The sequence below is a fragment of the Protopterus annectens genome, chromosome 4.part0 (genome assembly GCF_019279795.1).
Source record: "Protopterus annectens isolate FY-2018-M chromosome 4.part0, PAN1.0, whole genome shotgun sequence".
In the NCBI taxonomy this organism is placed as follows: domain Eukaryota; kingdom Metazoa; phylum Chordata; order Ceratodontiformes; family Protopteridae; genus Protopterus; species Protopterus annectens.
The window spans coordinates 861,118,045-861,133,839 of record NC_056733.1 but is presented as its reverse complement, the minus strand read 5'-3'; the positions used below and the strand labels follow the sequence as shown (position 1 = coordinate 861,133,839).

The 15,795-nt window shown below is 35.4% G+C and overlaps 1 protein-coding gene across 1 annotated transcript in view; it reads right to left on the bottom strand.

The window, feature by feature from the left end:
- The window catches only part of LOC122800357 (guanylate-binding protein 1-like), a 598,755-nt gene that overhangs the window by 86,655 nt on the left and 496,305 nt on the right, over positions 1-15,795 (bottom strand). The window contains exon 3 of the mRNA XM_044069807.1: positions 12,426-12,553. Within this exon, the coding sequence (XP_043925742.1) occupies positions 12,426-12,553 (128 nt within the window). The remainder of the gene's footprint in view (positions 1-12,425; positions 12,554-15,795) is intronic.

The window sequence follows — 15,795 nt, the reverse complement described above, 5'->3', positions numbered from 1 at the left end:
TACATGACAATTTACAGGTGGTCGTGTGTGTGTGCCATCCATGTTTACTGTGTGTGCAGGAGGAGAAGTGTCAGTCCATAGGGGCCTACACTGTCAGTGTATGTGCTATACATTCCCTTTTTGCCAAGGCATGGGCATACTGGGCACACCTCCATCTGCCTACTGGGGCTGGCACAGGGTGTTTGTGGTCTGAGTCCCTCTGTGCCTGTGGTGCCCTTAGCAATTGTGGTGGGCTGTGAGGGAATTCACCATTCTGTCCCTGCTGCAGCTGTTTCCGCAGGATCATATTATGTAACATGGCACATACTATGAAGATGTGGGCACACATGCCTGGAGAGTACTGCAAGGCTCCACCAGATATGTCCAAGCAACGGAACCGTGATTTTAGCATCCCAAACACACATTCTATGATGATTCTGGTTTGTGCATGTGCCTCATTATGGCATTCTTGCATAGGTATGTGTGCATTTCTGATGGGAGTCATCATCCACAGTTCCAGTGCATAGCCAGCATCCCCCACCAGGTGGCCATATGGGATGTCCCCCCTGGCAAATACTTGTTACAGCTGTGAGGCATGCCAGATGTGGGAGTCGTGGTAGCTTCCAGGGCTGCCAGCACACACATCCATGATAATGCCCTGGGCATTGCACACGATCTGGCAGTTGGAGTGGTATCCCTTGTGGTTTATCTAGCGCCTACCATGCTCACTGGTTGTTGACTTGATGTGTATATGTGTGCAGTCTATTGCAACCAGTACCTCCAGGTAGTCTGCCACACGGTGGAAGAGACACATATTGCTGGCCAAATCCTCCTGCATTTGGGGGAAGCATATTTGCTCATTGGCATGTGGTAACATGGCATCCAGGAACTGGTGGAGTACCCTGGATGCTGATGTCTGTGAGATCCCCATGATATCCCCAGTTGGCATTTGAAAGGTACCTGTGGCTAGTACTCTCAAGCTTACACATACCTTCATGTCCACTTGCATGGGTTCCTCTCTGTTATTCCTGGCTCTGAGGCGTGGCTGGCACAGCTCAAGGATTTGCTGTATGGTGTCCCTGTCCACCCTGTAACCCTCTACTATCTCCAGATCATTTCTATCTCCAGATCATTTAGCACCTGGTAGGTCATTCTTGATCTGAACACTCTTCTCCTTCTCCGGTTCTTGAGGTGGTTGTCAGCCTCATCCTCCATACCACCTTCAGTCTCCAACACATGCTGATGAATCAAAGCTATGGTGGCCCCTACCATGTACATATTAAAAGTTTCCCATCTGTTTACACCAATGGTGCAGAGAGTTTGGGAATGCACAAGTGTGTGTGAGGTGCTTTCACACTTTATACTATTGTGCTTTGGAAGCTGCTGATGTAATTGGGTGTGTATGTGCAATTCCAGCTGCAGGGTATCTTACTTGTCGGTTTCACAGCAGGTACTGCTATATTGTGATGCCTGTGGTGTTATATTACACTTGGCTGTCATGATTCATCTATTGCCCTTTACTTCACTTTTCAACTCAATCCCCCTCCCATTGTTAGGCATGCATCCAGCTGCCTTCTTTTTTGTTTTGTACTTTCCCAACCCAGGAATGTGTTGTGAAATGTGTTATGTAGCTGATCTACTGCAGGTTTGCTTTGTTCTGATGCAACAGTTCTCTTTTCTTAGCAGTACACAACTCCCCTTTCCTGTTCTGCAGGTAGCTGCCGGCAGCCTTGTTAGCTGTCATCAATGGCCCACTATGAGTTCCCAGGTGTTAATTACTCATTTGTACTCAATTACCATGCTGCAGCATTTCCTTATTGTTTTCCTGTAACCTTCCTGTTTCAGCTGAGCTGTGAGCCGCGCATGGCCATTTACCATCTTTTGAGTGCGTTTTCATCAACGTTCAAATGCACTTTCGGTCACCTTGTGTGCTCTCAGCTAAGCAAAGCTATGGCTAGGTACACACCCCCTATCCTGCGGCTTTGCTTAGCAACAAGCAACCTTAATTACCCATGCTCCAATGTGCTTACAGCTACTGTGGTGCACACCTCTCCAGGCCACTCCTCGGTGTTGTACCGCTGTGCCGTGTGGTACATCCTTACGCCGGCGGGTCATTTGCGATTCAGTATTACTTGACTCATTTGCATGGCATTGACTATTAATTCCTAGTTACTGTGCAGAACACTGTCACAGACCCTTAGCAACCCTTGCGCCATGGTTGTGGTGTAGCATGCGTACCATTGACTATTATGGTGAAATCTTGAATTGTGTTACATTGCAGTTTTATGACATCTAAATATATTTTTCTTCTGTTCCCATTTGCGCACCCATGTACTGCGGTTGTACTTTGCGTTAGTGTGGCCATGACATTAAATGTTATTTTTTATGTGTTGTGCATGTTTTTTTTTTATGCCACTGGCTATATATTTAACCATTGGTGTATGTTAACATTATAATATGCAAGTTTGGTCCACTTTCATGACTCCGATGTTCTGTTTGAGAAAATGTAAACTTTTTTTTTTGTTTTACATCTGCATGCTTACGCTACGCCTGCATCACTTCATGAATCGCTATATACCCTCATTTGCATGCTACACTGCTGTACATGGGGTAATTAGCATACATGCGCCATGAGCTGCGCAGCTCTGGCGTACACTGGTAGTGCACGTGGAAACAGCTTGTACCTGGATCGCTCGGCAGCCATATTTGGTATTAGAACGCCAATGCTACGCCTACATCTGGCACAAGCTTCATGATTCCCGGGGTTAGACTGATCAAGAATATTCTAAAGTTTCTACAAGTTTCAAAGAAAGCATTTCTAGTACTTTAGCTCCAGGGTGTTGCTTAAGTGCCAAGATGTTTTGAAGTAAATGGTTTGTTTTAGCTGTATAACATTGTTAGTACACATTAGTTAAAGCGAGACTGTATGTTCTGTTTTCCAATATAATATTTATTGATTTTAATATTAACAATTTAAAGAAAACAAAAGAAACAAAGACCAAACATATGTACAGTGTAATGAAAAAAGAAACTAGAAAACATTGTGTACTTATACAATAAGATATGGATATGATTGAAAACAGCTGCAGTACAGTTAGATAAGAGACAAAAACAATTAAGTACTATACATTAAAAACACCATCAGGAGTGCAGATATTCTTAATCATAAGATTTGCTGCATTTAACCACTAAACATGGAAAATACGTTTTAAGATATGCAGAATGTTTTGACTGTCGAGAGATGGTGTAAAAAAAAGAAACTAGCATATGTTGTCTCCCTAAACATTGAGATCTTGTAGGCTATCTTGAATTCTGATAGTCCCAGGACATCCTGCAAGTATCCATATTGGTGCCGCAAGTATCCATATTGGTGCCGCAAGTATCCATATTGGTGCCAATATCATGTACACATATAAAGAAATTAATAATAATAAAAACAACATGAACCCTGAAATACACCATGTACATCTATTTACATTTAGATGCCACTCCTTATTTTATGCCACTGCTGAGCAGATATTGTGAGTATAAGAATCAAATAGGTGAATTTTCCAAAATAAATAGCTTGTCTAAGAAGCTAAAGATAGAGTGATTGGAGAATAAAAGAAAAACAAAACAAGCAGAGTAATTTGGTCTTCCTATAGCACTGATGATATACTATCTGGTTATAAAGAAAATAAAAAATGCATTTATTTTTGTTGGGGGGTTGCTAGTTTTTAGGAGATGGAGTTTGGGGTTATATGAACTGTAGATTCAACAATAGGTGAAGTGAGTAAAAGATAAATAAAAAAAAATAAAAATAAAAAAAAAAAAACATTTAGCTTTAGCCTTTTAGCATTGTATCTAAAAGATAATTCCAGTATTTCTGGAAATAGATAATTCTGTTTGGGTTTTTGTTTGCTAGTTTATGTGAGGATATGAATTTTATAGCCATAGTCTTAAAGTTTTACCAAGAGATCCTAGATTTATCTACCCAATTTTTGGCTATGTAATATTTGATTAGTGAACACATTGTAATAAGGACGTTTGATTATGCTAGGTAAGCTTTATGGTGTAATGTGCAGAACTGCTGTTTCCCCATGAGAATGTAGTTTTCTCATATCCCATTTTTATCAAGTTTAACTTTTAAAGAGCACCACAGTTTATATACTTTCTTTCAGCTCCAAAAGATGTGTAACAAGTCAGCTTTTTCCTTAGGGCAGAAGGGGCATATTGGTGAATATTTAGAGTTAAAATTGTTTATAACAGTGGGTGAGTAATAAGCATTGTTGTTTATCATGAGCTGGGTGTATATTAAGCTTTTAAAGTGGATTAATTTGAGCGTGTTTTATAGCTAATAATTTTTCCTCCAAAGTGATACTTTGGCTTTGATCTTGCCAATAGGTTGAATATAAAAGAGCATTTGGGGGTTTTATTGCTACTATTAATTTGTAGGCTTTTGAGATCATTTTATTTTTATAAGATAAGATTTTTATTATTAATTGGGTTATTGAGAATTTGGCATACATGAGCAAAATGAGCAGTCTGAGTATAGCGTCTTATTGGTTTGGTATTCCCAATTTAGTTCTTATTTCAGCTATGTTACATTTGCTTAGTTTATATATCTTCCAGATTGTGGTCCTTTTAATTAAAGGATATTTTCTTAGATTTATTTTTTTGGTTATTGAGCTTTAAATTTGGGTTAAAGTGAATGGGTTGTAAGAATTCTAATGTATTTGTTAGGTGAAGTGATGTTAATAAGTTCTGAACTAGATTAATTTTATTTTTAATCATGGAGTGGAGATTTAGTGTATTACAGTTTTTTAGGTTTATAAAAGGGAAACATTTGGGGTTAATGTTGAGAGGTTATCTGATTGTACCAGATTTTTGTCCATAGGAGAGACCAAATTTGGATATTAGGGTCATGTTTGACTATTTGCATTATTCTACTGGTACTTATGATAATATAATAGAGTTTAAAGTCTGAAAGTCCCAAGCCTCCCTTTTCTTTTGGTAATACAAGTTTGTCATAGTTAATTCCTGTAGATTTTGGATGCCAGATGAACCTAGAAAGGACAGTTTTCATTTGTTGGAAATATTTTTGGGGAATGTTCAGGTTTAGGGCATTGAATTAATATAAAATTCTAGTTAAAATATTATTTTTAATGATGTTTGCTCTAGATAACAGCGGAATTTATATTCTTCCACCTAGATATATCCCATTCAATGTTTTCTCATGAATTTTGAAGATTTGTTTTCATCATTTTACTATAAGTATGGGTGTAATTTATGCCTAGGTATTTTAGTTTATACTTGAGTTTTATTTTGCTTTTGGGAAAGTAAAATTCTTTGTGGCCAATGGGTTTATTCGGAAAATATGATTTCTTTGGGTTGATATTATAGTTTGCTATATTGGAGAATTTTTTTATTGCTTTTAGTATTTTATGAAAATCGGTATTTTGGAGCTTGAAGTAGATATTGAGATCATCTGCAAATACTGTAAACCTGAGATAAATATTTAGTAGCTTAGGTATAGGGTATTTTTTTTGGGCTAGGTAGAGGAATAAAGGTTCAAGGTAGAAATTAAAGAGATAGGGGGATAGTGGACATCCTTGCCTTGTTCCACTGGATATTTTCAAAGGATTGGATTTAATGTTATTTATACATAATGTTGTAGATGCATTTTGATAAAGTTTTTTAATGATGTTTTTAAAATCTTGTGGCATACAGACGCAGGGTAGTATAGTAAATAAAAAATTTAAGTCCACCCTATCAAAGGTTTTGCAAGCATCTACAGTTAACATAGTTTAGGTGTTTATATTTTGCCAAGAGTTTAATCATGGTATCGAGAGCTAGGGTGTTGTTGCTTATCTGTCTGCTTTGCACAAAGCCAAGTTGCTCTTGGGATATTATATATGGTAGTATCTTTTTCAGTCTGTTTGCTAATGCATGAGCTAGTATTTTAATATCTGTATTTATAAGGGCAATTGGTCTATAGTTATATGGGTTTGTTGGATCAGAATTAGGTTTGGAAATTAGTATAGTCTGAGTTATTCATATATAGATCTGTTATACTACATGTAATGATATAATTAAAAACTCTTATCAGGACATTGGATACTGATATAGATAACTTTTTATGAAATTCAGCTGTGAACCCATCTGGGCCTTGGGCTTTACTCACCTTAAGTTTGTTTATAGCTAGTTTTATCTCTTTTAGTTTGAGGGGTGTCTAAGAAATTTTGTTGGAATTCATTTAACTGAGGGAATAGTAATTTTTTTATAAAATCCTCATATTGTTGACAGCATGCATGCTTATGAGAGTTATAAATATTGTTGTATACTTCTTCAAAGGAATGTATTATGTCAGAGTCTTTATGTAATAATTTCCCTTTGTAGTTTAGTTCAGTAATTTTTGGGGATCAATTTTTTTACATTTATTAGTCTGGCAATCATTTTGGAGGGTATTTGTGCCCATTCTGAATATTTGTGAAGCAATCTGAGTTCAATTAAAAATTGTGTTTTTATGTAAATTATATAGTTGTTTTTGTAGATTTAACATATTTTCTTATGAAGTATTGGTTTGGAAGTTCTTTTTCTGTTTCTTTTAATTGCCTCTTCAATTTAGTTTTCATATTATTGTCTCGTTTTTTTAAACCATGAAGCTTTTTGAATGAAAATGCCTCTGATAAGAGCTTTTGTTGCTGCCCATTGCATGTCATAGGGGATGGCACTTACTGTGAAGTCTTTTTCAAGTTGGGTGAAAATATTATGTATTTCTAGTATTACTTCTTCTTTTTGGATTATGTTTGCATTTAAGGTCCAATTAGCATAGACAGTGTTAACTGTACTATCTCTCGAGGTGTTGATTTCAATTTGTATTTTAGAGTGGTCTGAAATAGATCTGTGATGTATTTTATAGTTTATCTTAGAATGAGTGAAGTTTTCAGATACTCGAAAATAATCAATTCTTGACCATGACTTGTGTCTTTGTGAAAAGAAGGTGTATTCATTTATTGATCTGTCATGTTGGTGTAGAGTATAAGGGTCTGTCAGATTAAAGTCATTTATTAATTCTTCTAATGCTAATGTGACCTGTAGTGATTGTTTATTTTCCTTATATGATCTATCTTTATTGGGGTTTACCAGGGAGTTCCAATCTCTCCTGATAATGTAGTAATAGTTTTGAAATTGTGTTAAAATATTAAAAAATGTCATAAATAAAAAGGTGCTGGTTAGTAGATGGACTATAGATGTTTAAGAATATGATGAGTTTATCTATTTTGGAATGAGAACCAACAAAGTAGCACCATCTACCATTTCTATCTGATTTCTAATCTAAAATTTCCCTTTGATAAGATTTACAAATTATAATTGCTGTCCCTTTAAATGATGTATTATTTCCTGCTGCTACAATTTATTTCACCCATTTTCAAATTCAGTCATTATCCCACTGCTCACTTGTCATATGAGTCTCTTGGAGGTATATTACACTACATTTATTTTGATATGTTAGGTGCATAACTAAGTTCCTTTTTTATTTTGAAGACCATTTATAGTTCATGAATCAATTGCAATCATCTCTTTGTATTAATTCTTTCTCCTGGTCAGTTTGAAAGTGTTTGTATAAAGCTTTGTAGTATAAATAGTTGTGTGATGTATTATCACATGATTACTGAGAAGAGTGGCATCTAATCCCCTTAATCCCACCTTGGTGCATAACCACCTATCCCTCTGAGTTAGGAGAAATAAGTAAAAGGTAACTAGGAGGTAGTGATATAGCATTCTCCTTAATGAGGTTTTGCTACATAGCAGAGGGATTTGAAGAAAAATCCTACATTCATTCCACGTGTTGGCAATCATTATCAAATGCACATGCATTGTGACACTCCAATACATCAATAAAGTTGAATGGTGTTTGATCCAGTCATTAATCACCAGCTTATGCGTTCAAGTTAATAACAGTCAGACACTGATAGTACTTCAGGATTTTCTTCTAAGCTTAGTTTACATTATAGCACATGTTAACTTAATTTCAGGTAAGGGCTGCATGCACTATAATTAGAAAGGGGTCCTGCATGTTCACAGAAAGTTATGAGTGTTATTTAAAAACTGAGCCAAGATTTAGAAGATCACTTACTGGTATGGAGTGCTAGTATATAAGCTTATCTGTCTTCTAATGGAAGAGAAGAAAGCTTAAAGCTACATATTGTTCTTCTGCCTTTTTCTTTTCTATTTTTCTTCCCTCTTCCCCTCTTTTCCCTTTCCTTCCCCTTCTTTTCCTTTAAAATTTTTAAAATATCAAATGTAGCTTGCATTATCAGTAATGTTCCTGTGCTTATTGTTTTTAATTTTAAATGACTTTATCTATGACAGACATGCCATAGAAAGTAACATAAGGTAGGAGTCATTATTCATTTGGCAGACTTGATGACTCCTCTTAATAACTTTTTGTTTGAGATTCCCTTTGATCAGGTTGGCAAACTTCTGTTAAATTTTGGTAATATATTACAACATTTATGTTTAAGTTTGGCTTTTAAATCATCTTGGTTCCTGTTTGATCATTTTGGTCAGGTTGCTCTTTGTTAGGTGCTTTTAACATTCTTAGTTTAAGGAGATTTTATTTGCTTTGTTTTTCATCTCTTGGTAAGGTCTCTATGAACCTCATAGTGTTTCCATATTTTCATTTATGTTCATGAACTCTTGGTTCTACACTGTTGCACTTTAGATTATGTAGTTAATTGACCCAAAGCTTCATACATATCTGGAAATGATTACCTTCGCTTTTTCATTTATGTATTTTGATTTACCATGAGAGAAGAAAAAAGTACATAAGGGAGCTATGATAGTATGTTGCAGTTATACTAAGCCAGGTAAAGGGTCATTTGTCACATCAGGGCATAGCCAAAAGATTAAGCCTTTTTTTAATGTGAGTGGTAGTTTTTCTACTATGGATATAGTTAATATGTTTTCATCTATCCCACATTCTTTGGGTTTGGAACTTTTTTCCGATGCACTTACAGAACTCACTTCTTTTGATGGTACAAATGTTAACTTCATTGTTGAACGTATGGAAATATTTTTGTCTAATAATTACATAACATTTGAAGGGGAATAGTATAGGCAAGTTAAATATGTGGCTATGGGGGTAAGTTGTGCCCCCATTTATACCAATTTAGTCCCTTATGCTCTTGAAAAGCATTTTATCTTGTCATGTCCCTATGCATCCAAATGATTTTGTTATTATAGATACCTGGATGACATTTATTTTGTGGAAGGACAGTGATGTAGCACTTTACACATTATTTTTGGAATATCTTAATGAGTTAACATCTTTTTTGGCCTTTACTAGACATTTTGAAGCCAATTCATTTAGTTATTTGGATGTGACCAATTTTAAGGATTATTCAAGAGGTAAATTATGTTCTAAAATATATAGAAAGCTTACTTTCTCTAATAGTTTTTTGAATTATCTTATCTATCACTCCAAATATGTTAAACATAACATTTTTAAATGGCAACCTGAATGTGTTCTGGCTTCACTTTGTTTACTAGGGAGGTTGAGGCCCTCAAAAATACTTTTTGGAGAGGGGTATCCCAAGTACTTTTTAACTAAGATTGCAAGTGAAGTGATGGATTTATGGGATATTAGGTTTTCACCTTTATTAGGTAGTGAGAATTCTCCTTTTGGTAACGTACACTTTTTTTCTGGTGTTCAGGGTGAGAACCCACTTACTAGAATTAAATACACGCATGCTATGGTTATTAGCTTCAACCATAAAGCAAATGCAATTAAGGAAATTTTGAATAGAAATTGGAACATTTTTAAGGGGACAAACAGGTATATAACACCCTTGGTCCTGCAACTCAATTTGTATTTAAAATGGGTCCCAATTTTAAAAGTATGTTTGAACATTCTTGTAATCTGTTATATTCTTCTCCCAAAAATATGAAGGGGATGAAGAAGTGTGGCATGCGTCATCAATGCCCATTTATTTTGGAGGGGAACATGGTGTCGATTGGTCAACCTTGTGAGAATATTTTGTTGAGTAATGGTAATTGTTCTACAAAGGGTGATTTATAACACAATTTGTCAGAAATGTTAATAGCTTTTATATTGGTAAAACAGAATGTTGGTTTAGAAGGAGATTAAATGAGCACAACTATGCCATCACTAGAAATAATAAAAGTAATGATCTCTGTTGGCATGTTCTGGTTTCTTCTGGTTTTATCAAATTTCTGTTTGGTATAGTGGAAGTTGTCCTTCAGTATATGATGAGGGGGTGATTGGGTAACAGATTGGGTAACACAATTATAAAATAAGGAATTATTTTGGCAGTATAGATTAATTGCTGCCTATGGCAAAGGATTCAATGAGTGTATTTCTATTTTACCTGTTCTAAAATATCATGCCGCTCAATTGCAAATTATTATGGTTGTAATATTTTTAAAAGTCAGTTTTTATATTTTATTTTTATTTTTCAGATGTTTTATATGTTTGCAACATTGTTAAGACGTATATAGTAACATCTTGGGAATGTTTTATTGTATTCGTGGGTGTGAGAAGTTTTTTGCACTTTAAATTTTTAAATTATTTAATTTTTCATTTGATGTGACCAAATAGTTTTGTTATGTACATAAAGGTATTTTTCTTTGTATGGGATGGTTCTGATGAAGTCCATTTAAGAAGGACAAAAGCACTCAACTGTCTGGGTTTGGAATAAAGTGTGTTTCTACTTTCTGTATTTTGCCTCACTGTTATGTGGCTATCTTTGAAAAAGGACATTTTATCATAAAGTTGGTTTACAGTTTTGTGGTGTTTTGAGTGGTAGCCTTTTCAAGGCTTGTTTTTGGTTGCTGTGCCTGGCGAGCGGCACTCTGTGGGTTTTCTTTCACTGTTTTTGATATTCATAAAGTTGCTGAAAGTATTCTAGGAACTAAGGTATGACTGCATGTTTGGGTACAGAAAATGGGTAAGAAGGGCTGGAATTTGCTTGAGAAAACTGGGAAAGGAATCACGGTATTGGATGGAAATAACTAGACAGGGAACGGTAGTAGAGTAGGATGAGACCAAGTATGGAGTGCTGGTAAGAGACTGCTTTCCCTATCAGGGATCGATATTAGAGTATAGACAACGAGGAAAGGGATATGGGAGTCCTAAGGGAAAGTCTTTCTCTGATAAAGTTTTTAATAAAATCTAGCACAATACACTTCCAAAACTCAGTTATATGCCAACAATATACTGTTAAGAATAAGTAATATTGATTATTCAATGATAATATAAATAATTACACATTTTTTGGAATAAAATGTTGAGAGATGACAGTGCTTAAAACAGAAATCAGTAAATATGATATGGATATAGAAAGCTAGTTTACTATACAACTCAATAGATTATTTTAGTCTCAAATATAATTTAAAAAGAATATCCACCCATTCGTGATTTTCTAAAGAATTTCAAAATAAATGGTAAGATCATACTAATCCAAAATATATATAAATGATTAATAACTATAAATGTATCAAATATAGCTGCTGGGATATGCTTTCCAAATAAGTGTCTCAACTTTAACTCCAATTGATAAAAAGTATTTTAGTATCATTAAAAGGTTAATTTCTTAAAAATGTCTACATATATATTTTATCACCTCATATAGAACTGAAATTATATACAAACAGATAAGTATTGCTGTTGGAGGTGTAAATTCTTAATCAAAGTAACTTGACAACATACATTTTATTACTACAATTTCTACAACACTTTTGGTGGAAATGCAATGTTTCCTGCAAGCACTGTGGTCTGATAAATTTATAAGAACTAATCTTTAGGTGTTGTTTAATACTCCATTTCCTAGATGTGTACCCGAACCCCACCTCCCACTCTTCTGATGCTTAACAATATTTAGGAAAATTACTACAAAGAATTGAGAAAATGAGGTTAGTCCTTATTTACAGAATTTATAAATACTGGTAATGTTGTTTTCAAATAAAAAAAAATTATACTATTTCACAGACTCAGTAGTAATCTCTCTAAGTAAATCCATTTCATATGGACATACCTGCTAATGCAAAATAAATAAATAAAAATAACCACAAACTGTAATTATTGGATAAAATTAAACTCATTATTAATTTCTGTTCTAAGATCAGTTTATAGCTGTTTAATAAATTTTAATAATATGTATAGCATGAATAGATGTAGACACTTGCAAAAATAGTTATCTGTTTTATTATATTTTATTTTATTCCTGTATATAAAATTTCAATAAAAATAACTAAAAAAAAAAAAAAACCTAAGAAATGGACAAAAGCAACTGGCTCTGCAACTGACGATACTGAATGACTATATTCATTAAGTATAGTAACTGAGCATCTCTGAATGCCTGAAACTGCAGATAAGCTCACTACACTAAAGCTATATAGCGTTAAACATTAGCACAGAAGCTGTTTAATTATAACTGACTCACCTTCTCGGTGTCTTCCAGTCCTTCCATATCAACAGCCATTAGGCAGCAGTTGGGCTGCTTGGGATGAGGAATGACCCACATCCATATTCCTTTTGTATGAGACTGGACAGTGGATCCCAAAGAAAATCCTAAAATTGTCATAAAAGTAAAAAGAAATACACTATAATGTATGTGTTACAATTTGCAACCTCATGAAAGATTTAATTCTAAAGAGCTGTTGATGACATAAAAAACATTGTGGAATACCTTAACAGTTCTGAAACGTGTTTGCTAGCTTATCTTATGCATTTTGTCTTCTCTTTCTAGCACTTGCCAGAATGCAACTTCTAATCTTTTACTGACAAGTTCTACCACCTTGCTAATAAGAAAAAAAAGCAGTATACTGACTTATTTATATATGTTAATCAGTTAGACACATTAACATCTATATTTGCAGAAAATCAAGAAGGCATTCATAAGACATGTAAATCTGATGAAAGGGTTATTTTCCAATTTTATGTCACTTCTTCTTCTTTTGGCTTTTTCCCGGTTAGGGGTCGTCACAGCGGATCACCTGTCCGCTCATGATTGGCAGTGGAGTTTTACCATGTCGAGATGCCGGCCCAGCGCCTGACCTTCCACAGAAGGCACACACACACATACACACACACACACACACACACACACACACACACACACACACACACACACACACACACACACTCATACCTAGGGCCAATTTAGAGTGTCCAATCCACCTGCAGCATGTCTTTGGGATGTGGGAGGAAACCGGAGCACCCGGAGGAATCCCACGCAACCACAGGGAGGACATGCAGACTCTGCATAGAAGGCACCCCAACCGAGGATCAAACCAGAGAACCTCTTGCTGTGAGGCGACAATACTAACCACTGCACCACCGTGGCCGTCCTTCCAATTTTATGTCACTAATAGCTTAATTTCATCATCTATAACAAATTCTTCTTTTCCATTTGAAAGGTTTTCCTAATCTCATTCGATGCATATTAAACATTTATGCAGTAGTACACAGAATAAATAACTTGACTGAATCTAGGAACAGAACTGCACAAAGGCAAATAAATAAAACTCAGGAACAGCATGTACCTGGGTACGTGATATAGTTATTTTACAGCAGTCTTCAGGCAGCTTTGGTATAAAATATAGCTAACTGCCTTCAGTGACAGAGGAAGTACCTCTAAAATTTTTAGGACTCACATTAACTTGAAAGCTATTAACAAGCATTATAAATGCTTATTGTCTGCTTGCAGTGATGTGTTTCAATTTTCTGAATGACTGAATTTTGTCTAAGATGGTGGCAATTGTTTGGAGGACAATCTCTGTCTGGCTTTTTTTTATTGATGACTTCTTGCTACATAAGTGGTTTCACAAGTTCAATTACTTATGGCTATTCTATCTGAGGTTTCATGAGGTGCCCTGTGACATTGTCATATTTGTTGCTCCCCTAGCTTACTTAGTGTTGCATAGCACACTTCAATATTTTTCATCATCACAGTATAATCTCTTATTGTCTTCCCTTATGATAGTTTGATCACAAAATTCCCTCCCTCTCCTCTTTTATTCACTGCTGTCAGTAAGATCACAAGTGTCATTTTGCAAAGTCGTCCCACTCAAGATATTTAAATATTTTTGCCCACCCACTGTGTTTCACAGAGCCAGAATACCAAGTGTCCTCCAAGCTGGTCTGTGTTGATCTTTTAAACTTCATGGCTCTTAAGTTGCCCACCCTTATTATACATTTAGTCTTTACTAGCTCCTCTTACTCTCATACTAATGAACACTAGGGTGTCCCCTTTGATTGCTAAAGCTTGGGATACCCTTTCTTTCATATACTTCTACCTGCTTAGTGCACAGTGCAATACTTGAAAGTATGAACCCCTTTTTTCTATCTTACTTTTAAAATCTGCAATATCTGGACATGACTACCAATTACTGGTGAGCCTTCTGTATATTTTGTATTCTAGAAAGTAACACCATCTCTCTTGTATCTTATTTACTAATCTAAACAGGTAGATACTGGACAAGGTGAAAGGTTACCTGTTAGCTTTACCTTTGTTGTCATAGCAGTAGATCCCTAAGACAGTAAACAAACTGCCTTATTCTCACAGATAGTGAATTTATACTCAGCAGTAATAATTACATCTGTGAGAGGTGTGAATACCTAATTAATATGGAGGCTTTCCTCACTTGAATAAAAACTTTCCCTGTGAGTTTCATATACCTTCACTACAATCCTCTAATCCCACCAAAACATTTTATGCCAATACTATAAAGAAATTACTCCCAAAGCTTCCTATTAATAAAGTCTCAGCAAAAACCAGGCCACTCATCCACCTTATATATACCGCTCATAGTCATCCTAAGCAAAAAATAAATTAATAAATAAAATCCAAATCTACCTCTTTCAACCAGAGCAGAAATAAAGAAGTTATGACTTACCATAATATCCCATCTGTGTTGACCTTCATCTATTCTTGACTTGTGGGTACAGTTCCAATCCTCAATATGCCAATATATAGCCCTTCTCCACATTACCTCAGATCAAGTTTGCAAGTATACAGAAGCAAAAAGGATACTCTAATTCAAGTCAGAAGCCATGTTCCAGGTATATACTAGTAATAAAAAAATCCAGGACAGTATGTCGTTCCACCAAAACTCTAAAGGAGGGAGCAGGAAGGGAGGGAAGCAAGAATAAATGATCAAAACCACAGATAGAATGTTATGGCAAGTTGTAACTTCTTTATCTGATGTTGTCAATCTTCATGTATTCTTGACTTGTGTCCAGAATCCCCAGCTACCTTGGATCCTGGGTGGCCTTATGGGAGGACATTCCTGAGAACCATAGAATCAAAGGAGGCTCTCCCACTGGAGACCATATCCAATTCGTAATGAGTAATAAAAGTTTGAGGTTTACCCCATGTTGCAGCTGTACAAATTTCTGACATGGAAGCACTTTAATGAAAAACAGCTGAAGTCACCACAGATCTGGTAGAATATGCCTTTACCAGCATAGTAAGTCTTAAATTCTCCTTCTTAAAAATAAAAGAAATGCAATCCTTTAACCATCTAACCTGAGTAACCTTAGAAACAGATTTACCCAAGGTTGCTCTTGCAAAGGACACAAATAATGGTTCTGATTGTCTAAACTGTTTTGTTCTGTTCAGATAAAATCGTAATTGCCTGTGCTCATCCAGAAGGTGCAAGCAGTATTCGCCTTTATTAGAAAAATTTGGAAAAAATACAGGCAAGTCTATAGACTTATTGATATAGGTCTGTGAAATCATTTTAGGAAGGAAGGTGGTGTTTGTTCTGAGTGACACTCTGTCTTTTTGGAAAACTAAATAAGGGGCTTTA